Genomic DNA, 25,493 nt, shown 5'->3' on the forward strand with positions numbered 1-25,493 from the left:
TCCTCAAAATATTGTGTACCTTAATAAACTTAATATATATATATATATATATATATCTTAGAACATATTAAGTATTAGATTCAGGTTCATTAGGATAGGACACCTTTTGGAATGATCTTTGTAACATGCCATTTACCTACGCTCTAGACTTCTCTGGATTTTAGTATGTATTTCTTGCTTGATATTGTTCACATTGGTTGTAGTTCCATCTTATCTAGGTCATTATCCCTCATTACTCCTGGACAATATTTGATAACCATTTCTTTGTACTTCACCTTTGAAAAATAATTTTGCTGGAAACAGAATTCTAGATAGTGTTTTATGTTTTGTTGTTTTGTTTTCCTTTCAACACTTTAGTTTGCTCCTCTTATGGTTTCTGAATAGAATTCAGAAATAAATCTTATCTTTGCTTCTCTATGGATAAGGTGTGTAGTGATTTGAATGAGAACTGTCCTCCATAGACTCGGACACTTGAACATTCAGTCCCAGTTGGTAGTGATATTTTGGGAGTTTAGGAGGACAGGCTTAGAGTATGTAACCTTGTTCCACTTCGGTGTGTTTTCTGTGCTTTGTGCTTGTGATTGAGATGTGATCTCTCAGCTTCCTGCTTCTGTTGCTTTGTCTGCCTGCCATGATGGACTCTTATCCCTCTGGAGCCTTAAGCTAAATAAACTATTTCTTTAAGTTGCTTAAGTTCTTTAAGTGGCATTTTATCACAATAACAAAAAAGTAACTAATTCAAGGTTTTGTTTTATTTTCCTTTGACTTTTTTTCTTTGTATATAGTCTTGTATTAGGTTAGAACCTTCTTATTTAGACAAAAGGGGGAGATGTAGTGGGTAACCATTCCAGCTTTGATCTGGAAGTTCCAACCCCCATTGAGGCTTCAGTAACTGTCACGCCTACAAGGCGGGGCCAAGGGAGGACGCTGAAGACCCAAGATTCGGAAGAGCTGGCTCTCTTGGTTCCTGGACCCTGGACCCTGGAGGTAGACCAAGCAGAATTCTCCAGAAAACACTGCCGGACTACACCACGCCTTTCCCTGACTCTGTAAACTATCCATTCACTTGTAAGTTCCCCCACTAAATAAACCTCCCTTTTAACTACGTGGAGTGGCCTTAATAATTTCACCAGTAGTAGCACATCTCTTTTGTAAGTTTCTTTTCTGAATTTGGTAACAAAGAAAATTGTATAACTATCTAGTATTCAGTCCCATCAGAGACCCAAGAAGGATGAAATACTACCTGAGTAAACAAGAAGTATGGAGCAAACAGCTTCTAAAACTATAGAAATGACAGAGACAGCTGGCTACCTGGACAGTCACCCAAGGTTCCTCTGCAACATTGGGCCATCTATCTTTGGCCTATAGGCCTAGAATATCTGACAGACTTTGCTGTGAAGCAGGAATTTTTGAAGGACTGTCTTGTGTTGGCAAAGTTCAACAGTCGCCTTTTGTGTCCTGCTTGTCCATTTGTCCTGATTTTCTGAAGTTTGCATATGCTTACATATATTTTTGGTTAGTTATCCTCTTTTTATTTCTTTGATATTGTCCACATGGAATATCTTTCTGCAAGGCATACTGTCAGCAGTCGAGGCAAGGGCAGTTTCTTGCCCAGTGGCTAACTTTTGCCACAAAGACAGTAAACTCCATATATAATTTCTTTGATGCCTATCATCTTCTCTGAAGTAGAGTGCTACTGCCGGGAGCAGATGTATCTCACTGTCATGAAAAGCCTACGTTATTAAAACGTCTCAAATACCATATTCTGTAGATCTCTGAAGTGTCTGAAGACCACCTATTTAAAATATATCTCTGTTTAACCTTGAAAACATACCTAACATGACTACACATTTGATTGTTATAGATGACTAACTACTAACCTGCATTTCTTAATTATTCTAAATAGTTTGCAGTAATGGCTAGGACTAGAGCTGTATATTATATTTTTAAATGAGCTGCATAAGTACAGTACCTTAAACAAGAGTAGAAACATATATACAGTATAATAAAAATAACCTTAAATTTGTATCAGTATACAAAAATCCATATCAGTGTAAAATATTTGAGATTAATAATTGCTTTTTAAAGTAGATTCAGTAATCTGCCCTTTTATCATTCCTATATCCCCTCTTTAGCTAGAGTTTTCCTGCCTTGCCCACAGTCAGGACAAATCTCTGTCACCCGCCAGTCCCACAGCCGCTCAGACCCAACCAAGTAAACACAGAGACTTATATTGCTTACAAACTGTATGGCCGTGGCAGGCTTCTTGCCAACTCTTCTTATAGCTTAAATTAATCCATTTCCATAAGTCTATACCTTGCCACATGGCTGGTGGCTTACTGGCATCTTCGCATGCTGCTTGTCCTGGCAGTGGCTGGCAGTGACTCCTGCCTTCCTGTTCTTTTATTTCTCCTCTCTGTTAGTCCCGCCTATACATCCTGCCTAGCCACGACCAATCAGGTTTTATTTATTGACCAATCAGAGCAACTTGACATACAGACCATCCCACAGTACAGCCAAGTGCAGACCATCTCAAACACCTGCACTCAGGCCCATGGTCCTAATCATCCTCTATGCAGACCTGCTGGGTAACGCCACAAGGAACCCAAGAAGGGCTCCCACAGGACATACAGAACATCCCACAGCACCCCTCCTTTTTTATCTTTCCAGAAAGAGATCCTTGAATCTAACCCCCTTTGCTTAGTTTCCTCTCTGACCCTGACCAAGAACAATTTGTAACCACCCCCCTAAACAATGACAAACATCTATAACCCATCGAATGACCAAAAAACACCCACCCCACCTCTTAGGAATGTGATGTCATGCTCTTACAGTTATTTCCTGCTGTCTGGCATCTTTACATTATCCCTGAGAAAACTGGGATAATGGTCAATTCCTGGGAGAGATAGCTATATCATTTGTTGTCCATTCCTTGTGTAATGGGAAAGTGCAAGGCTTATCTGAAGTCCTGGTTAGAGTAGTCTGTAAGGCTGGACCATCTCACCTAGCAGCTTTGAAGTTGTTTTGGATACAGACTTTTGAGGCAACTGCAGTAGAGACATTCTGTGAAGCTGTATCACTTGGGCTACTTGTCTTCATGGGTGTCTGATCTTTTTTTTTTTTTTTTTAAACACAACTTTTAAAGGTAACATACATATCTGTATTAACAAAAGTATGGAAAGTGCAATGTGCACAAATCAGCTAAAGATGATTCTCTGCTCTATGTATGAGCAGGTAAAATATCTGTCAGCTTTATAAGTCTATTTGGACTGTATAGCCAAACTGTAATATAAATCTCCATCCTTGCCATATGAAAGGATGGCATGTAATAAGTCATGAGGACTCTGTAGCTAATAAGATTTATCATGTCTCATCTAGTCTCAGAGCTGTTCCCATGTACAGGGATCAGCCTATACGTCACCTATCCTGTAGTTCTTCTTGGTTTCTTCCTTCATGTCTGCAGCCAAGATTCTCAGGAGGCCTTTCCCAATCAAATCTGATCTTTATTAATTTTGAATGAATTCATAGCCTTTTGTTTCCCAACACATTTGAGAAATCTCTCTCCCAACACATTTTTTGATTTCCACTCTGAAATTAAGACATCCTTTAAATATATAGGCTGTCTTAATTTACAAGTTTTTTTTTCTGCAATCCAGTGTTTCTCAGCAACATTTGCCCTTTGCTTATCAGCATTCCAAATAATTTAAAGGCTGTTCAGGATCCAGACACTCCTCCCCCCCCTCTGCACTGTATATTTTCCATCCATATGTGGCTTATTCTTCTTATATTTCTGTATACTTTCCTTAAAGACTTTATTATTTTTAAACTATTTTTTCTATGACTGTCTATACCCATTTTCTTTTCTTTCTTTAGCACCTAAATAAATTTTCAAACATATTGTACCTGTTTAGAGGTTTTCTCAGTCTGGACCTGGCTTTATGAACATCTGCAGCCTTCTTTAACTGTTATTCAAACCTTAACCTGGTAGGCCCTCCGCCACACATAGTGCTGGCGGCTGGCTCCACCCTATTTGGGTCCACCTAACCGTCCCAGCTCTGTGTCTGTGCTGCATCAGGTGTTTTGGCATTTCCATGTAGTGTCCTGCTGGTAGCGTACCATTTAAGTGCTTTGCTGCCTAGCAGGGTCTCTTAAAAGAGCTGCGACTCTGTATGAGCACCAAGCCCACCCAAGAGACCACAGTTGGTCTGATCCAAACTCTGGTGCTAAGACATTGCTTCTGAAGACATCATGTACTTGAGTCATCGGACATGGAGAAATCAAACTGGTAGAACTCTGGAAACTTTGTCCTACTGGCAAGCTTTCCTAGTGCTAGCAGGTGCAGGGCACACTACTGAAGGGGAAAAATACCAACAGTCTTGTCTAGCTATGTACCCCATTTTTCAAGCTAGGGTCTTTCAGTAGCCTGGAACTTACCAAGTAAGCTGGTCTGGCTAGCTAGCTAGTCCCAGGAATACACCTATCTCTGCCTCCCAGTTCTGGAATTGCCAGGAGCCATTCCCCAGCGGTGGATGGGTCCTGCAGAGGATGTAAGGAGTCAGCAGGAGAAGGAAGTGAGCCAGGCCATGGTGGTCGGGAGAATCTTGCAGCCTGACTGACTAGCAGCCAGAGTGTTTATTTATACAGAATTTAGTTAGCAGGGATACATTTATGATGTTCCAAAACATAGATCATATCATTTTTGTTTTTGGACATGTGTTTCATTTTCTTTTGTTCATCTTTTAGTCATCATTAATAAACTATGACAGAACAGAGTTATCATTTTTAACTATTTCCCCTCAAGTTTTGACATCATTAATAAACAGAGTTACCATTTTTACTCATTAACCCATAACCCAATTTTTGAGAATACAGAGTCATATGACAGCCTGTGCTCACGCTGGTTGTTTTGGTTGCTTCAGGAACATTAGACCAAAACAAAATCTTTAAGTCACCCTGGGCATTTTGCCATGTCTTAGGCAGTGTATTATTAACTCTTAGTGGTCAGAGTGCCCAGGAAAAATCTTTAGGCCAAAACTGTTGCAGTTATTATTTAAATTCTGGCATAATACAATCAATGTTTATATCTTTATAGAATTGGTCTATGTGTCTAATCCTGGCATTCCGTTGTTCCTTGGTCATTATAGTGGCTCTGCATGAGCTAACTTAAGAGAGGGAGGTCCTGACACCTCATACGTTTATCATCTTTCCATTCCATACTTTACTTATCAATATGTTTCTATGTAGGGCAGAGTTGCATGTCACGTAATTGTCTGAATGTACAGTGGGAAGAGCCTTGTAATCTGAACAGTGGACAGTTCCTCTAGCCCACTGAACTTGTTGACCTTTTTGAATTTACTTAGTTTTGAATATCTTGTTTTAGTGTAAGTATAGGACAGATGTTTCAAGAAGGTCTCATAGCCTCATGAAGAGACTTCTGGCTTTTTTTTTATGTGTCACAACCTCCAAGGCGTAAGGAAGACCTTCAAGTAGATAAGGATATCTCCCTCAAAGTATGGCAGGGAATAGTATGTTCAGGACTTTCCTGGGTAAGCTTAGAAGCAGCATTCCTGGGAGAAGGCATAAATGATTCATAAGGAATTTTTCATCAATCCAATATCCTCAGATTGCACAAATATTAAAAATGCCCCAAGTACGTAACAGGTAGAGATGAAAATCCAAGGTGGCATGGCAGCCATCATGTGGCTCAGCTTTGCTGGATCTTTGTCAAGCAGCTGTGCTGGCTTTATGACTTCTGCCATTCCATTCAGATATGGCTGTGCCATCTCCCCCTTTTTTGTTTTAAAAAGATGACTGGAAGGGCAACAGTTTTCATAGTAGTAAAGAGTATAGTAATGCCCAAAATTAAAGCAGCAGTAAATCTTTTAGCCTATTGAGAACATTAGTAATTTCTTTGATACCATATGTAATATAGACACCTCAGCCATATATCCCAGTCTTTTTGTAAATAAATGAATGATAAGGGGCAATGTAGTCATCTCGCTACTTCCTGCTGAAATTTGGGGTGTAGTTGGGGACCCAAAAGGCTGTAATGTTGACCAAGTCCAGGAAGAGAAGACTGCTTCATTTCTTGTCCAGGTGATGTAGGACCATCTGAGGTTAGGGATGTGCAGGCAGCAGTTGGAGTAGTCTGTAATCTTTAAATGATTAGAAATCTGTTGGAACAAATATATATATATATATATGGCAGAATACGAAGTTAAGAAATTTTAAAGAGGAAATTTTTTTTCTTAGGTGTATATTTGGAAATTTAAAAAAAAAATTAAAAGCATAATTTTCCCAGTATCTTGAACTAGTAATTCAACATTTTTTAAGCAATATCAGGACAGAGAAGAGTTAACAAGAGAAGTTGCTGGCTGGCAGAAGAGACCTAGAAGTCTCTCTTTTTCTTCCAGGAAAATGAGGGAGGTTAGTAGATAGAAACAAGTAACTCTTGCACAGATAATCCAAGTAATAATTGCTATTTTTTAAGGAAAAAATTTTAAGGATATCAATATGTATGGGATTACTAGTCTTCTGTCAGAACTGTAGCTGGCAGAGATTTTTTTTCTCCCACTCTGTGGGCGGTCTCTTTGGTAGATTGTTTCCTTTGCAATTCATAAGCTTTTGAATTTCATGAAGTCCCACTTGTTGATTGTTGGTCTACTTCCTGGGTAACCGTTGTCCTTAACCTGCCTATTTCTCAAAGTACTCCCTACTCTTTGTTGTAAAGTTTGTTTCAAGTCTAACATTGACTCTTTGATTCATTTGGAATTGATTTGTGTGCAGGATCAGAGAGAGGAAACAAGTTTTATTCTTCTACATGTATATACCCAGTTTCCCCAATACCATTTAAAAATGCTGTCCAGCTTGGTTATTTTAGAACTTCGTACTCATTGTTGATATTCTCCATTTAATGAGATCTTATTCTTGTATTTTCTTCTAGTTCTTTGTCATGGTTTCCTCCAGCTTTTTGAACAAGTTATTTGTCTAGAAAGTATAATGTCTGGACTTTGTCCGGTTTCTGAATTTGGTAGGGTTATTTGTTTTGTTTTGTTTTGTTTTCTTGTGTACAGTCTGTACCTTCTTGTTTCTCTGCATCCCTTTTAGTTTTGGTTAACAACTGGACATTTTGAATAGCAAGTTTTGTAGCATCTCTGAAAGTCAGTTTCTATCTATTAAGTTGAATGTATTTTTTTATTAATTAAATTTATTCATTTATTTTACATTCTGACCAAAGTTTCCCCTCCCTCCTCTCCTCTCATTCATCTTGGTTGTGTTTGCTTTTTATTTTAGAGGATTCAGGTGTGCTGTGAAGTTGCTAGTGTGAGATTTCTCCAAGTTCTTTATGCAGGCACTTAGTGTTATGAACTTTCCTCTTAGCACTGCTTTCATTGTATCTCATAAGTTAGGGTTGTTGTGCATTCATTTTTCCTTGACTTCTTTATTTCTCCCTTGACCCAGTGGTAATTCAATTTCCATGCATTTCCATGCATTCCAAGCTTTCTGTAGTTTGTGTTGTTAACTCCAGCTTTATTTAACCCATGGTGATATGATAAGATAATAATTTTTTTCTATCTTTTGAGATTTGCTTTTTAACCGAGTATGTGGTCAGTTTTAGAGAAGGTTCCATGAGGTGCTGAGAAGAAGGTATATTTTTTTGTGTTTGGGTAAACTATTCTGTGAATGTCTGTTAGGTTCATTTGAGTCATAACATCTGGAAGTTCCCTTATGTCTCTGTTAAGTTTCTGTCTGGAAGACCTATCCATGGTTGAGAGTGGGATGTTGAAGTCTCTCACTAGTAATATGTGAAGTTTGATGTATTATTTAAGCTTTAGTAATATTTGTAGCTCAAATGTTAAAAGATCTTATTAATAAAAAACCAGGAACCAGACATTGGGGTGAAAGCTGAAAGATCAGAGAAGCAGAGCAAGCTACAGCCACCACCTCTTACCTCACCAACTCCTCAGCTTGAAAAAGTCTCTCTCTGGTTTCTGTCCCCTCACGCCTTATATACCTTTCTCCACCCAACCATCACTTCCTGTGATTAAAGGTGTGTGTGCTTCCCAGTGCTAGGATTAAAGGTGCGTGCCACAACTGCCTAGCCTCTGTGTTTAATCTAGTGGCTTGTTCTGTTCTCTGATCTTCAAGCAAAGTTTATTAGGGTACACAATATATCGCCACATTTCCCTTTTTTTTTTTTTGTCTAAAATAATAAGATTATAACTAATATAAGAAAACTATACAATAAATACAATAAGTATATACAGTCAAGAATTACATTAACTATGTCCAGTCCATTAACATTTGAAAAGTCAGAGAAAATACTCTATTATCTATCCTATTTTGGTGAGTCCTAAGTGTACCTAATTCACTTTCTATTTTAGCTTGTATTACCAACTGAAAACTATCTTTTGATGTCTTTCAAACTTATACACTTTACACCTCTTTAGTGAGTTTCTTTTATGAATTTGCTGATAAGGAAAACTATAATTATCTAATCTTCAACTCCCTCAGAGACCCATAAAGGAAATAATATTACCTAAGTAAGCAGGAAGTGTAAGCAAGTGACTTCCAAAAAAATGTGAGAAATGACAGAAACAGCTGGCTGCCTGGACAGTAACCCAAGGTTCCTCTGCAACGTTGGGGCAACTATCTTCAGCCTACATGCCTAGCATATCTGACAGACTCATATGTGAAGCAGGATTTTCTAAAAGGCCTTCTTACCTTACTTGGCAAGGTTCAGCAATCCTTTCATTTATGTCCTGCTTATCCATTTGAACAGCATACTGTCAGCAGTTGAGACAAGGCCACTTTCTTGCCCAGTGACTAACTTTTGCCACAAAGAAAGTAAGCTTCATAAGGAGTTTCTTCTATGCCCATCATTTTCTCTGAAGTAGAGTACTGCTGTCAGGAGCAGACATGTCTCAGAGTCATTAAAAAAAAAAAAAAAAAAGAATCTGGGCTTGGGGATTTAGCTCAGTGGGTAGAGTGCTTGGGCCTGGGTTTGGTCCTCAGATCCAGGAAAAAAAAAAAAAAAGAATCTATGTTATTAAAACATCTTAAATGCCATATTCTGTAGATCTCTGAAGTGTTTAAAGATGACCTGCCTATCTAAAATAGATCTCTGTTTAGCCTTGAAAACATAGCTAACCTAACTACAAGTTTGATTGTAATAGGGACTGACTACATTTCTTTATATCCTAAATAGTTGGTAATAATAACTTTCAAGGACTAGAAATTTGCATTACATTGTTAAGTGAGCTGTATAGGTATAATAATTTGAACAAGATTAGAATTATATGTGCAGTTTTTTCTAATAAAATCAATCTCAAATTTGTATGCATAATTTGTATATAATATACAGAAATCCAATCCAATGTAAAATATTTAAAACAAGTAGATGCTTTTTAAAAGTAGATTTAATGATCTACCTTTTTATCTTGTCATATCTATATTCTTCCTTTTTTCTTTTCATAATAGATTCAATAATCTACCCTTTTATCCCATCATTTCTATATCTTTTTTGATTCAGGAATCTACCTCTTATCTATATCCTCTTATTTTTTTCTTTTTCTTTTTTTTTTCAAACAAGAACCCTGAATTTAATCTCCTTTGTTTAGCTTTTTTCCTGACCATTATCAATTAACAACTTGTAACCAACCATCCTAAACAATGACAATTATCAATAACCCATTGAAAGGCCAAAAGCCACCCACCTCACCTCCTGGGAATGTGGGTGTTGTGTTCTTAAAATTACTTCTTGCTGTCTGGGGGCATCCTGAAAAGAAAAATTTTGGGTTAATTTTCAAGTCCTGGGAGAGGTAGCTGTATCATTTGTTGTCCAGTCTCTGCATAATTCAAAAGTATAGGGCTTGTCTCAAGTCCTGGCAAGAGTAGTCTGTGAGGCTGAATCATCTCAGCTAGCCATCTCAGTATTGTCCTGAGCAGTGTGTAGTCCAAAGCCAATCTTTGGGTGGTGGTTGTCAGCTTGGTGGCATTACCATAGTCCTGATGGAATCATCATTGTGGGATCACATCATCTTTTTGGAGACTTCAAAGTTGCTGTTAGTTGTGATCATGGTTCACTGCAGAAAATCTTTTTCATGGGACATTTTTTTCTGGATGTGTCCTTTTTCTTCGGTTGTCTCATTTGTCCAGTGTTCTTCAGATTCTTTAGCCTTCATTCTCCTAAAAGACAAAGACAAAACCCTTCCCCAACCCTAAATTTGGGGAGGTTCCAAATTTAATCTTTATCAATTTTGATTTATGGTTTCTACTTAAATTTTTGTTTTACTTTCTAAAAGTGTTCTATCATCCAGAGCAGTATGGTTTCTTACAACAGTCATTAGGTTCTTTAATTGCTCTGGGAAGGAGTTTCTTCCACAATGACAGGAAAGGACTGAACGGAATGTGACATGGGGGCCTGTGAGAGGTCCCTTAGGATGTTTCTCGATGGCAAAGGCAAGAGATTACCTTGTCTGTCCCTTGTTGATCTATATTCATTAGTCCAATGTCTGCCTTTACCACACCTTCTGCATAATCCAGAAGGGAGGGGGCATTCTATTGAAATTATTCCTAGCAAAAACAGTGTTTCTGGGAAGGCCCTGTTTACAATTCCTTTTTAGGTGACCTTGTTTACCACAATTGAAACATTTGACATTTCAATTTTTCTTCAAACCTCTGGAAATCACTTCTGTCCAAGCATCATCATGATCATGAGATTCAGTATTAATTGTATCTCAGATCTATTCCTCCAAAGTTGCTGATCTTGCCTTTAACAGCCTAATTACCCTTTTGAATTGTGTGTTAGCATTTTCAAAAGCCAGAGATTCAATTATTATCTGTCTATCTTCTGAATTTGGTATCATTCTATTTACTGCTGAAGTCAATCTTTGTAAGAAATCAGTGAAATCAGTTTCTTTTGGGCCCTGTATAACTTTTGTAAATAACTCAATTTTCTTTCCTACTCCTTCAGTTCTTATATTTTTGGTTGTGAGCCTGCCTTTAACGGCTGAGCCATCTCTCCAGCCCTACTTCTTCAGTTCTATCCCAAGCATTCAAGGCTGCCATGCGGCATAAAGCCAGGATGTGGTCATCATATAAAGACTGTCTTTGTATATCAGCATAATCGCCTTCTCCAAGAAGTTGATCATGGCAAATTTTAGTACCTCTAGCCCTACGTTGTTGTTCAATGGTCTTAGCCTCATCTTTCTAACAGGTCCTCCATTGTAACTGGGGACCAACCTCCACAACTGCTATAACTAAGTCTCTACAGTCTTGAGGGATAATTATATTATTGTAAGTTGGCCACAAATTTAACATCTGCTTCACAAAAGGTGAATTTATGCTATATGAGACTATTGCATCTTTGAATTTCCTCAGATCTAACATTTGAATAGGAGCCCAATCAGCTCGTACATACCTTAAGGATATCTATCATTTGGCAGTTCCTGTAAGGTTACTGGATAGATTAAGGTTGGCTGTTTGAAAGCCTTGGGCTGTTTCTCTGTAACCTTATAAAGCAATGCTGAGACTGGTTCTCCTTTAAATTCTTCTAAGTGTGAATATCTATGATCTGTTTTAACAGATTTTTCTAGAATTTTTATCTTGGCACTCATATTAACCAACTTTTTTAATGATAAAACAGAAACGATCAAACAAATACTATTTTTAATTGACATTACATAAATCCCATTAATGTTAATTATCCTGTCGTTTAATTGTTCCATTTTTAGACTATCTAATGTATAATCAAATAGAGACCAAATGCCTTCAATTATAAACATGTTTTCCATTTTTTAATGTGGAAAAAAACTTTTCTTTAACTAATTCTTCCCTTTAAGAAATTTTAATTGACTTACCACATCTGCTGACAACGATGATTCAGATGATGGTGTGGCACAGCCTGAGGATGGGGCCCAGAGAAAGCCAAAGGGAAGAAACCAGAGAGCCAGCTGTTTTTACCAAAGCAGCAGGTTCCGGCATGTTTGGAGCCTGGGCCTGGGGAGTTTGCTGTAGAGAGGCTGCAACAGAAACTTAGCCAGCATGGTAGGGACTCCTGGCCTAGGGATGCATGTAGCCCTGGCCTGAGCCTGTGGTTTTATTATTTCAGACAAAAAAGGGGAAATGTGGTGATATATGTGTACACTAATAAAATTTGCCTGAAGATCAGAGAACAGAACAAGCCACTAGTTTAAATATAGATGCCAGGCAGTGGTGGCACACACCTTTAATCCCAGCACTCGGGAAGCAGAAATCCGTCTGGATCTCTGTGAGTTCAAAGCCACCCTGGACTACATGAGATTGATCCAGTATAGGAGAGAAACAGAGCCAGGCAGTGGTGGCACACACCTTTAATCCCAGCATTTGGAATGTTGAGACAGGAAGTGATGGCTGGACAGAGAAAGGTATATAAGGTGTGAGGAGACAGGAACTGCTGAAGGCTTTTTCAGCTAGAGCCTTTTGGGTGAGGACTCAGAGGATTTCAGTCAGAGGATTCATGGAGTTGGTGAGGTGAGACGTGACAATGGCTTGTTCCTTTGTCTCTCTGATCTTTCAGCATTTACCCCAGTATCTAGATCTGTTTGTTTTTTGTTTGTTTGTTTTTGTTTTTATTAAAAGACCTATTAGAATTTGTGTTACAAATGTTTCTTTTACAAATGTGGGTGCACTTGTATTTGGGGAATAGATGTTCAGAATGGAGACTTCATCTTGATGGATTTTTCCTTTGATGAATATTAAGTATCTTTCTTCATCTTTTGAATAATTTTAGTTTGAAGTTTATTTTGTTAGATATTAGGATAGCTATATCAGCTTGCTTCTTAGGTTCATTTGACTGGAAAATCTTTTCCCAACCCTTTACTCTGAGTTATGTCTGTTTTTGAAGTTGAGGTATGTTTCTTGTATGCAGCAGAAGGATGGATTCTGTTTTCATATCCATTCTGTTAGCTTTTGTCTCTTTATGGGCAAATTGAGTCCATTGATATTAAGAGATACTAATGACCAGTGATTGTTAATTTCTGTTATTTGTTGTTGTTGCTGTTGGTGGTGGTAGTGTGCATGTATGTGTGTTTCCCTTCTTTGGGTTTTGCTGGTATGTGATTATCTATTACTTGTTTTTTCCTGGGTGCAGCTAACTTCCTTCAGTTGGAGTTTTCTTTTAGTACGTTCTCTAGGGCTAGATTTGTGGATAGTTATTGTTTAAATCTGGTTTTGTCATGAAATACCTTGTTTTTTCCATCTGTGGTGATTGAAAGTTTTACTGGGTATGGTAGTCTGGGCTGGCTGGTATCCATGGTCTCTTAGTGTCTGTATAATGTCTGTCCAGGCCCTTCTGGTTTTTAGAGCTTCCATTGAGAAGTCAGATGTAATATTGATAGGTCTGCCTTTATATGTTACCTGGCCTTTTACTTTTGCAGTTCTTAATATTCTTTCTTTATTATGTATATTTAGTGGTTTAATTATTATGTGGCAGGACTGTTTTTTGTTTGTTTTGTTTGTTTGTTTGTTTGGTCCCACCTATTTGGTGTTCTGTAAGCTTCTTGTACCTTTATAGGCATGCCCTTCTTTAGGTTGGGAAAGTTTTCTTCTATGATTTTGTTGTATATATTTTCTGTGCTTTCTATATTATGTGTATATAATCCTCTGAGCTAGGATTCTTCTTCTATTCCTATTATTCTTAGGTTGGGCTTTTCATAGTGTCCCAGATTTCCTGGATGTTGTGTTAGGAATCTTTTAGATTTAACATTTTTTTTTTTGACCAATTGTGGTGGTATTGTGTTCCCCAAAATATTGTGTACTCTAATAAATTTATCTGGGGTCAGAGAACAGACAGCTACTAGATACAAAGGCTAGAAAATGGTGGCACTCACACCTTTAATCCTAGCATTCCAGAGATAGAAATCCATCTGGGATCTCTGTGAGTTCAAGGCCACATTGGAAATAGCCAAGCATGGTGACACACGCCTTTAATCCCAGAAAGCCAGCCTTTAATCCCAGGGAGTGGTGGTAGAAAGCAGGAAGATATATAAGGTGTGAGGACCAGAAACTAGAAGATTTGGCTGGTTAAGCATGTGGCTGGTTAAGCATTCAGGCTTTTGAGCAGTAATTCAGCTGAGACCCATTCCGGATGAGGATTCAGAGGCCTCCAGTCTGAGGAGACAAAACCAGCTGAGGATCCAGTGAGGTGAGATAGCTGTGGCTTGTTCTTTCTCTCTGATCTACCAGCATGGACCCCAATAACTTGCCTCGGGTTTGATTTTATTAATAAGAACTTTTAAGAATCCTGCTACAACCAATGAATCTATTTCTGCTATCATATCTTCAATGCCTGAGAGTCTCTCTTCCATCTCTTATATTCTGTTGGTGATGCTTACATCTGTAGTTCCTGTTTGCTTACCAAGGTTTTCCATTTCCAGAATTCCCTTTGTGTTTTCTTTATTGCTTCTATTTCAATTTTCAGGTCTTGAACCATTCCTTCATTTGTTTGATTTTTTTTTTTCTTGGCTTTCTTGGCATTCTTAAGGGAATTTATTGATTTCTTCCAACTTTTTTGTCTTTTCCTCGATTTCTTTAAGGGAGTTTTTAATTTCCTCTTTAAGAACCTCTATCATCTTTTTGTTTGTTTGTTTGTTTGTTTCGAGACAGGGGTTCTATGTGTAGTTTTGGTACCTGTCCTGAATCTCGCTCTATAGATCAGGCTGGCCTCAAACTCACAGAGATACACCTGGCTCTGCCTCCTAAGTACTGGGATTAAAGGCGTGAGCCACCGCTACCCGGCTCTCATCTTCTTAAACTTATTTTTAAGGTCATTTTCTTGTGCTTCAGCTGTGTTAGAATGTTCAGGTCTTTCACTCCTTGACCTATCCTTCTTCACTCTTTCCTGCCCCCTCCCTCCTAGCCTCTGGAAATCACTACCTTCTCATTTTTAAAAAAGATTTATTTATTTACTATGGTATATAGTGTTCTGCCTGCATGCTACAAAGGGGCACCAAATTTCATTGTAAATGGTAGTTAACCACCATGTATTTGCTGGGAATTGAACTCAGGACCTCTGGAAGAGCTGCCAGTGCTCTTAACCTCAGAGCCATCTCTCCAGCCCATTACTCTCTAATTCTGTAAGAGCAATTTAATAATAATTTACATAGCAAAAAGGTACAGCAGGGGAACTGCAAGGAGGCAGAAGGAAAGAGACAGTCATCTGGGCAGACATAAATAAACAGCTCAGTGAATTAAGAAACCATGGTGTATGTTTCCATTAGTGCACATAAAAAAAGAGAAATACTTGGGTATAAACCTAACAAAATATGTACTATGGAAAAGAACCACAAAACTGATGGTTGGGCTCAGTTGACTACAGTAATTAAAACCAGAGAGAGAGAAGCCACAGGTAAGAGGAAACTACTGGGTAGTGACCGATCGGCTCCCCCAGTATTCCTGCAGTGAACAGCTTGGAGAGCTACTCTCTAAACCCAGGCAACTTGTCCCTTGACTGAACCATTTTCAAATTAAACTACATGTGTTTGGAGATCTTTTCCAAATTGCAGTCCACCTCTCTTAGCCACTGTCTTATTTGCTAAGTCAAGCAGTTGTGAAGATTGACCCCATGAGTATGCTCAGTGTACACAGGACCACTAGCTACACTCTCAGCTCTACTGGGGCCTGGTGTCACACTGACAGCAGCCAGCAAGAGAACGGATTTAAAACTTATTCCTGGGTCCAGAAATAGTGAATTTTTTTTCTGCTACAAAATATATCCCATACTTCTTAACAATAATCATTTAAGGATTTGTTGAAAACAAGCTAAACATCTACCTTGCAAAATCAATACTATACTTTACTCAGATTTTTTTTCAATAACACAGGTCTTAAATTTTACATGCTAAAAATTTTAACTGAGATTCCCTAACGCAAGGTGCCATCATAAATTTTCTAACAATAACAAAAACCTTCCTGTGAGCTAAAGAGATGAATCAGCAGCTAAGTGCTGCTCTTGCAGAAGAGCGGAGCTGAGTTCCCTGGACCCATGTTGAGCAGCTCCCAACCACCTCTAACTACAGTGCCACAGAATCCAGTCCAACGCTTTGTTCTACACTCCATGGTACCTGCACACAGGCACGCATACCTAACACACATATTAAAGGAATAAATCTCTTTATTTTATTTATTAATTAAAAAAAAAAAGAATGTTCAGGTCTTGCTGTTGTAGGATCACTGGATTCTGGTGGTGCCATATTGCCCTTTCTGTTATTGAATGTGTTCTTACACTGGCATTTAGGTATCTGGATTTGGGATGATTATAGGTCTAGGTGTTGATTCTTGCATTTTTCTTTGTTGGATGGGTGTTTTGTCTTTTGTTTTCTGTTTCCTCTCTTGACTTCTGGCCTAAGTGGCCAAGGGTTCTGGTGATTATCAAGTCTTGGGGTCAGTAGGGTGTCTCCGCTGGTGTTTGTGGGGCCTTGGGTGCCCAGATCCAGCTTGGCTTCCTGTAAAGATAAAGTCTTCTGGGCCTATAGAGTCTGTTCTTCTTCTGACTAGTGTGGGCTGTACCTATGCCTGTGGAGTCTGCTGGAGTTGTGGGGCAGGATGGCCACAGGAAGGATGATGAGGTGGGTGGAGTTGGGCAGTAGAGTGGGTCTTGCAGGGACAGAATCCAGTGGGTGGTGGTGGTTCAGCTGGCAGGCAGATCATTCACCTGCTAGCTGGTTGGTGGGGACTGCAGCAGAGCAGTGGAGTTGCACCAGAGTTGGGGCCAGGGCCAAGCAGTCTTGCTGGTGCTGAGATGGGGGTGGGGGTGGGGGCAACAGGATTTGCCCTGAGGTTTAGGGTCTGGAGATTGGGACACCTTAGGTGGAAGGCCAGTCACTCACCTGTTCTTCAGACTGCTATGGGTTGTACCTGTGCCAATGGAATCTGTTGGAATTGCAGGGAAGGGCTGGCCATGGGGAGGATAATGAGGTGGGTGGTATTGGGTGGCTGAGTAGGTCTTGGGGGAGTAGAATCCAGTGGGTGGCAGTGGTCCAGCCTGCAGGCAGGCCACTCACCTGTTTGCCTGTTGGTGAGGACTGCAGCAGAGTAGTGGAGTTCCACCAGAGTTCAGATGTATTGTTTTTGCTTATTGAAGTTGTCATTGTTTGGTGGCAATACTGAACCATTTCTTTGAATTCTCTTCTTTGTCATATGTGATCCCTGAAGTCTCTGTTCAGTTAGTTTAATGCCTTACATATATGGAACCAAAAATTAAAGGCCCTGTTAGTCATGCCTCACTCAGCTGTGGGTAAATACAAGCATCAGGAACATGTAGTCTTTTAACTTTCTTGATCACATGTATTTCTTGTGGATGTTCCAAGGAAAGAACAAATTGATTTTGTTTGTTTGTTTGTTTGTTTGTTTTGAGACAGAGTTTCTCTGTGTAGCTTTGGTGCCTGTCCTGGAACTCACTCTGTAGCCCAGGCTGGCCTTGAACTCACAGAGATCCGCCTGCCTCTGCCTTCGAAGTGCTGGGATTAAAGGTGTGTGCCACCACTGCCCAGCGAACAAGTTGAATTTTACTCTGTTAGAAGATTATAAGAACAGAGGAATATTCTAGAACTTTTGTTTTCATAGCTAATTCTAGTGGACTTCTGTTTAATGCTGGGATAATGCGATTGGTGGCAGCTCATGACTTCACGATTGGTTGTCAGTTGTGCTAGGTAAGTCCCTCTTCCAGGTTACTTCGTCATGAGAGCCATCCTACCACTAAACTCTTCCCAAGAGATGTGTGAGGGTCTCCTGCAGGCTGTAATACACATAGGCCTGCTGACACTGAAGACTTCTCTTTTTCCTTGCAGACCACACCACTCCAGAACCAGATGTGCTGGTACTTCGGCTAAGAAATGCTTGGTTATGGATGCTGATGATGAGGCTGTCTTGAACCTCATTGCTGAGTGTGAGTGGGACCTAAGCAATCCTCCTGGGAGCACGAACTCCAGCCAAAAGGAACATGAGGCTGACCTTCATTATTCCCAAGGTACGCTGCTCAGCACAGTGAAGGCTCCATGGTTTAGGCAGGCTCTGGCTTCAGCAAGGACTTGTGATGCTTATAGTATTGGCTTTGAATACTATGTATTTGGACTATGGAATTACAAAAGGAAAAGTTAATGGATCTAAGTTGAGTCTAGCCATAATTGCAGTTTGAATTTCATTTTTTCTTAGAGCATAGAAAAAAAAATCGGATATAAACAAGAAAGCTAGACATCCACAGCACCTGTGAGGAGATGCAGTCAGTCACTTGGCTCTGATATGCCAGTGCTCAGGACCCTGATTAGGCCACTATACCTACCAGGATCTCAGAACTTCTCACACTGTGTGAACTTAGTATGCACCAGAGACTTGCTTATAAGTTTTAATTCCATGTCTTCTACTCCATGATGAGCTTCCTAGAGCCATTCATGCTGGGGCCAGCAGCTCCTGAGCCATATCTTCCCAATCCTGGTGTCCTTAGTCCTCTTAATCCTAATTCCTCTCATGGGTATGTTTATAACTTTACCTTGCCTTTCCCTTAAGGGTTTTGATGCAGTGTTGGCCATTTGTGTATCTTCTCTTGAGGTATGTTAAAGCCTGCCCATCCTGTTGTTCAATGGGCTCATTTCCCTTTTTGGTGTTGTATCATACAAATTATATGTGGATTTTAGATCTAAGACCTTTCTCTCAATCCATTGATTGATTGCCTTTTCACTTTCATAACAGTGCTTCAAAGAACAAATAAGTCCAATTAGTCTTTTTTTTCTATAATAGAATGTGCTTTATTGTGTCCTAATATGAGACCTTTTTCTGCATCATGCCATAGAAAGACTGCCCAGGTTTGCACACAGTCCACAATTTGAAGTCAGTGCTGAGTGACAAAAGTACTTCATTACTGATCAAGACCTCTCTCTGGAGTTGTTTTTGTTTTTTGTTTTTTTTGTTGTTGTTGTTGTTGTTTTTTTCACTCTTATTCTTTGCTCTCTGGGGACCCGCTACCCAGCTCCCAGATAATCACACAGAGACTTATTCTTTCTAATGAATGTTCAGCCTTAGCTTGGCTTGTTGCCAGCCAGCTTTTCTTAATTTAAATTATCCTGTCTACCTTTTGCCTCTGGGCTTTTACCTTTTTCTCTTTCTGTATAACTTTTCTTTATTTCTTACTCCATGGCTTGCTGTGTAGCTGGGGGCTGGCCCCTGGTGTTCTCACTCCTCCCTCACATTGTTTTCCTTCTATTTATTCTCTCTGCCTGCCAGCCCCACCTATCCTTTATTCTGCCTAGCTGTTGGCCATTCAGCTCTTTATTAGACCAAAAATCAGGTGTTTTAGGCAGGCAAAGTAGCACAGCTTCACATAGTTAAACAAATGCAACATGAAAGAATGCAACACATACTTGCATCATTAAACATATATTCCACAGCATAAATGGATGTAACACATCTTCAACTAATATTCCACAATATTTCCCCCTTCTTTTCTAAATAAAAATTAAAGGCTTCATTTTTAACATAGTAAAATTATATACAATAAGAACAATTATCAAGGATTACATTCACAATGTCCAGTCTATTTGTATCTGGCAAATTTAGAGAAAAACTCCATTATCTATCCTATCTTAGTGAATCCAAAGTTTTATACATAATTTACTTTCTATCATAACTAAGGAAAGCTGCAGCTCTAATTATTTAGTCTTTAACTCCATCACAGACCCAAGAAGGACATAATATTACCTACCAACAGAAACATATGGCTGCATGGACAGTCACTCAAAGTTCCTCTGTAACTTTGGGGCATCCATCTTCAGCCTGCAGGCCTAGAGTATCTGGCAGACTTTTCTATGAAGCAGGAAATTTGAAGGACTGCCCCACCCTAGAATGGCAAAATTCCACCATCACTTTCCTGTGTGTCCAGCATGCCCAGTTTATATAGCATACTGTCAGCAGTCAAGGCAAAGCAGTTTCTTGCCCAAATGGCTAGTCTTGCCACATTGAAAGCAAACTCCATATGGTATTTCTATGCCTATCATCCTTTTATGAAGTAAATTGGTACTGCCATGAAAGACCTTAGATTAACAAAGCATTTTAAATGCCATATTCTATAGGTCTTTGAAGTGTTTGAAAATCATCTGTCTAAAATATTCCTTGAAAACATACCTAATGTGACTACATGTTTGATAATTATAGATTAACTACTAACAATTTCTTAATTATACATTGCATTTTAAAATGAGCTTCATAAGAACAAAACCCCAAATAAGAGTGGAAACATATATACAGTATAACAAAAATATAAAAAATACAATATTTTAAAAAACTTTAAATTTGTATCAATATACTAAAACTCATGCTAATGCAAAATATCTGAGATTAATAGTTGTCTTTTTATCCTGTATTTCTGTATTTCCCTAAATGGTAACAAACATCCATAACCCACCAAATAAACAAAGACCACCCACCCAATATCTTGGGAATGTGGACATTGTGTCTCCAGACTGCTTCCTGTTGTCTGTGGGTGAAGGCATCTTTAGGGCTCTCTGAGAAAATAGATAATGGCCAAGTCCTGGAAGACCAGTTATGGCCTTCGTTGATAGATATCACCTGTCAAGTTTCAGGAGGTCTTTGCTGATCAAACCTGATTGATATCAACCTTGAAGGAATCCACGACCTCTCATTTCCACATGTGGAAACAAAAGCAAACCTCTTCTCCAAACTATTTCATTTTAAAGTTAAGACATTCTTAAACTATCTAGGTTGGATTATTTCAGCAGTCCCTTTCAGAAATTATTTAGGTCCAGCCTCTTTAATTTCCTTCCCAGGGGCCCAGAAGAGATGTTACTAACGGCAGGGGTATTCTTTGGGAAAATGATCTAAGTATACGATGCTCCTTCATCTGTCTACTTTATTCCTCTGAGATTATAGCTACACAGCTTCAATTCTATTCTTATAATACTTAGCTCCTTTCTGTCTCTTCTCCTTCTGTCTTCTCATAACTCTAACCCTTTTCTATCCTCGTCCTCATCTTCCTCATTCTTCTCCATCTTGGTACCTTCCCTCCTCATCTGGAACTGGTCTCTCCTACCAGCATCTTGACCTGACAATACAGTGCAAAGCTTCCAAGGTACCTACAAGAGCTGTGATGGCCAGTTTCATTTGCAACCCAAAAGGAGAGTGAATAGAGGAGGTGAGGTCAGATAAGGCCTGGAATAAATGAGGAAGGAATTTATGTGCTCAAAATGTATTCTTATAAGTGGTTAGGTGAAAAATTACTAGTCTATCATAATGTGCTCAAACTACAATATTACAGGTGGTTAGGTAAAAGAGTCTATAAGTCATTAAAATAAAACTGCTTTTATTGTCCTATGCAGCCAAATCCTGGCAGGGTGGGGTGATTCTGCTCAGAGCTAGGAAACCTGTCTCAAAGCTACTTTGCACCTTGTATGCAAAAAAAAAAAAAAAAAAAGTTCTGAGTCAGTTGCTCTGGAATGACATTTGGGCTGTGAGAAAAAGGAGGATCTCAGCTTCATTTGCACAAGAAACACAGCTATATCTAGGATGCTAGAGAAGAATTTTAGGTAAATGCACTGTTAGAAGTTCTTAGAAGCATATATAGCACACAAGAAAATTACTGCAGGAACTGGCTAATATATATACAAAAGCTAAAATAGCACCAAAACTTTTTAAGCCATGGCCTGACCTTCAGAAAAGTCCTTGACCTTTCTAAGTAGTAGCTTTAGTGATAGTAGCTGGATTCCATATATTTTCCTGTAGCTTGCAGCAAGTCCCTCTTTCAATTCCATGTCTCTTAGCAGCCATCATTTGCTTATCAGCAATCAAAAAATTCAAGGTCAATACAGCAACATACAGGATCCAGACTCCCTGTGTATATCCCATCTCTATGTGGCTTATTCGTTTTTATTATTTTACTTCTTGATTTAAAGACTATTATTTTTAAACTCTTTCTTTCTTTCTATGACTGTCTATATCTATTTTCTTTTGTTAAGTCTACACACATTGTTAAACAAGTATGTTTAGAAGTTTTTTTTCATCTGGATATGTCTTTACTGCATATCTCTAGTCTTTTTGGACGAATGAATCTTTAAACTGCTAAGTGGCTCAGCTAGGACCTCTGCACAGCTCAGATGGCTGTTTCAGCTTGCTTCAAGGGTAATGAGAGCCAAGCCTAAAGCTCAGGGCCCAGTTGGAGGTATGTTTGACTAGGAACTGCATTCAACCCCCCAACTCTGTAATTAATAGGAATTCCAACCACGCCCCATGGTCATGCATGCCCAGCGGGACACTTAGTCATCTCCACCTAGTCATTTCTGGGTCATACGTCCTGTGTAACCCATACCCCATGGTTATGTGGTCACGGCACAGACATGACCACGTGATCTCTGCGTGTGAGCCTGTTTGCCCAGGTGCATCCTGGCCTTTATAAGGCGCAACCATGTTCCTTCGGTCTCTCTCTCTCTCTCTCTCTGCACCTCTCTATCTGTGTTTCCTCACCACCAGGCCTGGCCTGCTTGCGCTCGTTCTCTCTCTCTCTCTCTCTCTCTCTCTCTCTCTCTCTCTCTCTCTCTCTCTCTCTCTCTTTCCCTCTCCCTCTCTCCTCTCTCTCTCTCTCTCTCTCTCTCTCTCTCTCCCTCCCCCCCTCACCTTCCCCTCGTAATAAAGCTCTAAACCACTGGGTTCTGTCATGATCGTGGCCTTTCCACACAGTAACCAGCGCCAGCCACCAGCACCGTTTTTCCTTTCAGGAATGCCAGTGCACGGCACTGTGGCAGGCGTTTTTCATTTAGAGGGAAAGGCTGTGTCAGTGTTCTGCTGCAAGGCAGAGGTTCTTAAGGGAGTCAGATCTGTTTTTTATTTTGTTTTATTTTATTTTCAGCTTTCTCAGGCCCTAGGGATATTCAAGCCCCAAGTTAGGTGTCAAAATGTGGTTGACTTTTTTCTTTTCTTTTTTTTTTTTAATCTCTTACTCTGCTCTTTGGGGGGTCCACCACCCAGCTCCCAAATAATCACACAGAGACTTATTCTTTCTTATGAATGCCCGGCCTTAGCTGAGCTTGTTGCTAGCCAGCTTTTTCTTAACTTAAATTATCCCGTCTACCTTTTGCCTCTGGGCTTTTATCTTTTTCTATTTCTGTTTATCTTTACTTCTTACTCCATGACTGGCTCTGTTGCTGGGTAGCTGGCCCCTGTCATCCTCCTCTCCTCTTTTTTTTTTTTTTTTTCTCCTCTTTATTCTATTCTCTCTGCCTGGCAACTCTACCTATCCCTCTCCTGCCTAGATATTGGCCATTCAGCTCTTTATTAGACCAATCTGGTGTTTTAGGCAAAGTAACACAGCTTCACAGAGTTAAACAAATGCAACATAAAAGAATGTGATACATCTTTGTATCATTAAACAAATATTCCACAGCATAAATGAATGTAACACATCTTTAACTAATATTCCACAACATCTCCCACTTCTAGTTATTCTGAGCATCTGTTGAAAAAAGTAATCATGTATCACTGTGGATGTTTGTTGAGGCAGTTGGCCTGCATCTGTTTCCTGATCTGTAAATCCTGTCTTCCCATACACTGCCACTCCATCTTGGTTACTTGGGATTGAGTCTTGTCACCCTTGAGCATTGCCGTTTTCCTACTTGTGGAACTACCTGGAATTCACTGCAGTGTTGACTGCTATATTAACCTACTAGACTTCCTTGTCTTATTTAATTGATTTAAGGAAGGTATATTTAATAGATTTCATATACTCTCACAAACTTAAAATGTAATTTCTAATGAATAAGACTTTAAATGTTTTTAATAAAATAGACTCCGGACATCTATTGAGTCCTTTGTCCATCCAGCATCAATGTGGGGACTCAGTGAGGAGAGGCCATGAGAAGAAGAAAGGCACCTCCAGGGGGTGCTGTCCAGGTCATTCACCACAGGACCAGCTCTGTGGGGAGCTCACCCCACAGCATGGAGTGCCGGAGGCCTGCCATGTGCATGTGCCACACACCCGCTTCACTTCACACCCAGGTAATCGCCAGATCCTGCCAGGGCCTTTCTAAGTAGTTATACATTAGTCACAGTGTTTGCTACAACTCTAAAAGTTTTTCCTGATATCTTTATACTTATATATGAAGTTCTAAAATATCTTTGGAAAGGATTTGGCACATTGGAATTTATCATACACCCATATCTTAGATTGCAAGTTTGAAATTTCTTGGTATTTTTCCCACTGTGAACACATACTCTTACTCTGCCTCTCACATTTCTCTCTGTCCTTGTCTAGCCCCATAGGCACACACTTTCTTCTAAATACACAGGCCAAGCTCATTACAGTAGCTACATTTTTAATACCAAAGATGAGGAAGATTCAATAAGTTAATTGAGAGTACCATGAGCATCAATAGTATAAGTATGAAAACTCCCCACATAAATAAATCTGTTGTCTTGAGGCTTCTTGTTTTAGTCATATTTGTGAGACCTTCAGAAGTACAATGGTCCGGTAATGTGGCTTTCTACAATTCTGGGCTGTGGTTAAGCCAGGGTTATGCTGTTGTACCTGTTTCGCAAAACCCCCAGAGACCACCAAGGAGCCAGTTTTCCGATGCAAGCACATAAGGGTCCTTATATTCAGGTTTAACCTGGGCCACCGTACAGCAGATGGAAGGAAATGTGGCAGCGGCTATGAGCCCAGGTGTAGAGGGTTTTTATAGGGGAAAACCACAAGCTGGGAATTGGCAACTTGGGATTGGGTAGAAGGGGCAAGGTGATTTTTTTGAAACTGTTGGTCTAGACTTTGGGTACGAAACCACATTTGAAACCATTGAGTTAGACCTTTGTCGGGGAACCACAACCTGCAGAACAGGATTATCTGGACTGATCAGCAGGATTATCTAGATATCTTCAAGGGCCTAAACTGCAGACAGGATGTCTGCAGGAGGATGCTACTCTGTATCCGTTGCAGTTGTCATGGCACATTCCTGAGCCTGTAAAGTTAAATCTAGGCCTTCACAATGCCCCTATGCAGTGCCTTCCCTGTGCAGTTCCCTAGACAAGCATATCTGCCCCTCCAAGAGGGCTAGTGAGCAAGTGCATAGGATGTCCCGTGTCATTTGGTCATCCTGGCCCATTTAATCTCTTGGAAATGCACGTATGTGATGTTTTATAGAGAACTTTGTTGACCTGATTCTGTTGACCTGATGCAGAGCAAGTACTCAAAGAAGACTGCTACTTAATAAGGATAGAGTCTGTCTACTTCATCCAGGCTTTCCTGGAAATCCATGTTTTATGATATTGCTCCCTTGTGTGCCTCCCTCCTTTCACCTCCTACTTCTTCCTCTTGTGTGTCTTTATGTGTATGTAGGTGCATAGATACTCTTGTGTTTGTTGCATATGTGTTTGATGGACACACATTCACATTTGTGGATGTATTTTTTTATTATAATAGCAGCCTTTATATCCCAGAGAATTCAGTCTAATGAGGACTCTGC

General features: G+C 39.6%; 1 protein-coding gene across 1 annotated transcript in view; it reads left to right on the forward strand.

Annotated features, from left to right (window-relative positions):
* Cep72 (centrosomal protein 72) overlaps positions 1–25,493 on the forward strand; it is a 51,119-nt gene that overhangs the window by 12,849 nt on the left and 12,777 nt on the right. The window contains exons 5-6 of the mRNA XM_028873645.2: positions 17,829–18,007; positions 23,824–24,033. Of these exons, the coding sequence (XP_028729478.1) occupies positions 17,829–18,007; positions 23,824–24,033 (389 nt within the window). The remainder of the gene's footprint in view (positions 1–17,828; positions 18,008–23,823; positions 24,034–25,493) is intronic.

The sequence above is a fragment of the Peromyscus leucopus genome, chromosome 19, assembly GCF_004664715.2.
Source record: "Peromyscus leucopus breed LL Stock chromosome 19, UCI_PerLeu_2.1, whole genome shotgun sequence".
In the NCBI taxonomy this organism is placed as follows: domain Eukaryota; kingdom Metazoa; phylum Chordata; class Mammalia; order Rodentia; family Cricetidae; genus Peromyscus; species Peromyscus leucopus.